The 1,259-nt window shown below is 35.6% G+C and overlaps 1 protein-coding gene across 1 annotated transcript in view; it reads right to left on the bottom strand.

The window, feature by feature from the left end:
• Positions 1-548: 548 nt before the first annotated feature.
• The window catches only part of LOC103680501 (olfactory receptor 6C2-like), a 6,179-nt gene continuing 5,468 nt past the window's right edge, over positions 549-1,259 (bottom strand). Inside the window, exon 5 of the mRNA XM_040626577.1 lies at positions 549-1,259. This exon is cut by the window's right edge and continues 1 nt beyond it. Coding sequence (XP_040482511.1) covers positions 549-1,259 — 711 coding nt within the window.

Raw genomic sequence — 1,259 nt, 5'->3', positions numbered from 1 at the left:
AGGCAGTAGTCCTGGGTCTTCTTTTTATTTTTTCTTTTTAGAATCAGAATACAACTTCCTTATGTTAGAGCAATGTCTACTTGTTCTAAACACATCTCTCATAAATTAGGCATTAATCTTTTTAAAAAAAATTTTTGAAATTGTTTAATTTTTGTAACTCTATAAGAAAAGTATCATTAGCCCCATTTTAAACCTTGAGAAACTGAAGCTCAGAAGACTTACATAACTTTAGGCACTAATTTTCTGTGTGTGTCATATTTGTTTTCTATCATTTAAAAATTTTATGATATTTTGTAGGTTTGTTTAAGTCAGAAGGTATAGTTATTAATGTATTTCCTATGAACGTAAAGTCATGTTTTCTTTTAAGGGATGTTATCTCAATAGAGGTTCATCTATAAGAAGAGTGAAGAATGAACTGGAATGTGGGCTTTTGGATGTTTTGAGGAAGTTAATCTGAATTAGGACACAGACGAGGAGGATGGAATGACTTGTTAACTTAAAGAAGCTCTGGTATTTTGAAATCTTCATTCCTAGATTTCAGCATTCCCTTACTTCTTTGAGGATAATGCAAATCTTTTGAATGAGTCACTGAAGGCTTGTCTCACTTGTTTGTTTCTCAGAGTGTAAATGAATGGGTTCAACATGGGAGCTATGGACGTCATTAGCACAGTCACACTCTTATTAATAGCCACTGATTCCTCTGCTGAAGGTTTGACATAGATGAAGATACAACTTCCATATGTGATGGAAACAACAATCATGTGAGAAGAACAGGTGGAAAAGGCCCTTTTTCTTTGCTGGGCAGAGGGGAATCTTAGAATGGTCTTGATAATGTATACGTAGGACAGAACAACACACAGAAGGGTTGTGATGAAGGCCAATACAGCACAGGTTATCACCATCTGCTCTAAAAGCCACGTATCTGAGCATGAAATCTTCAAGATAGGAGATGAATCACAGAAGAAATAATCAATTACATTCGAGTCACAGAATTCTAGATTTACTATCATGATAAGTGGTGGGAGTATGATCAACACACCAGCTGTCCAGCAGCAGAGGACAGATTTTCCACAGACCTTGTTGTTCATGATGGTTACATAATGCAGGGGTTTGCAGATGGCTACATAGCGGTCATAAGACATGATGGCCAAAAGAAAAAATTCTGTTACCCCAAATGCATCAATAAAAAACACTTGAATGACACAGATACTATAAGTTATTGATCTGTCACCTGTTGCTATGTTGTATAAATATCTAGG

This window comes from Ursus maritimus, unplaced genomic scaffold (assembly GCF_017311325.1).
Source record: "Ursus maritimus isolate PB19 unplaced genomic scaffold, ASM1731132v1 scaffold_115, whole genome shotgun sequence".
Taxonomy (NCBI): Eukaryota; Metazoa; Chordata; class Mammalia; order Carnivora; family Ursidae; genus Ursus; species Ursus maritimus.
The sequence above is the reverse complement of the archived record's forward strand: the minus strand, read 5'-3'. Positions and strand labels throughout refer to the sequence as shown.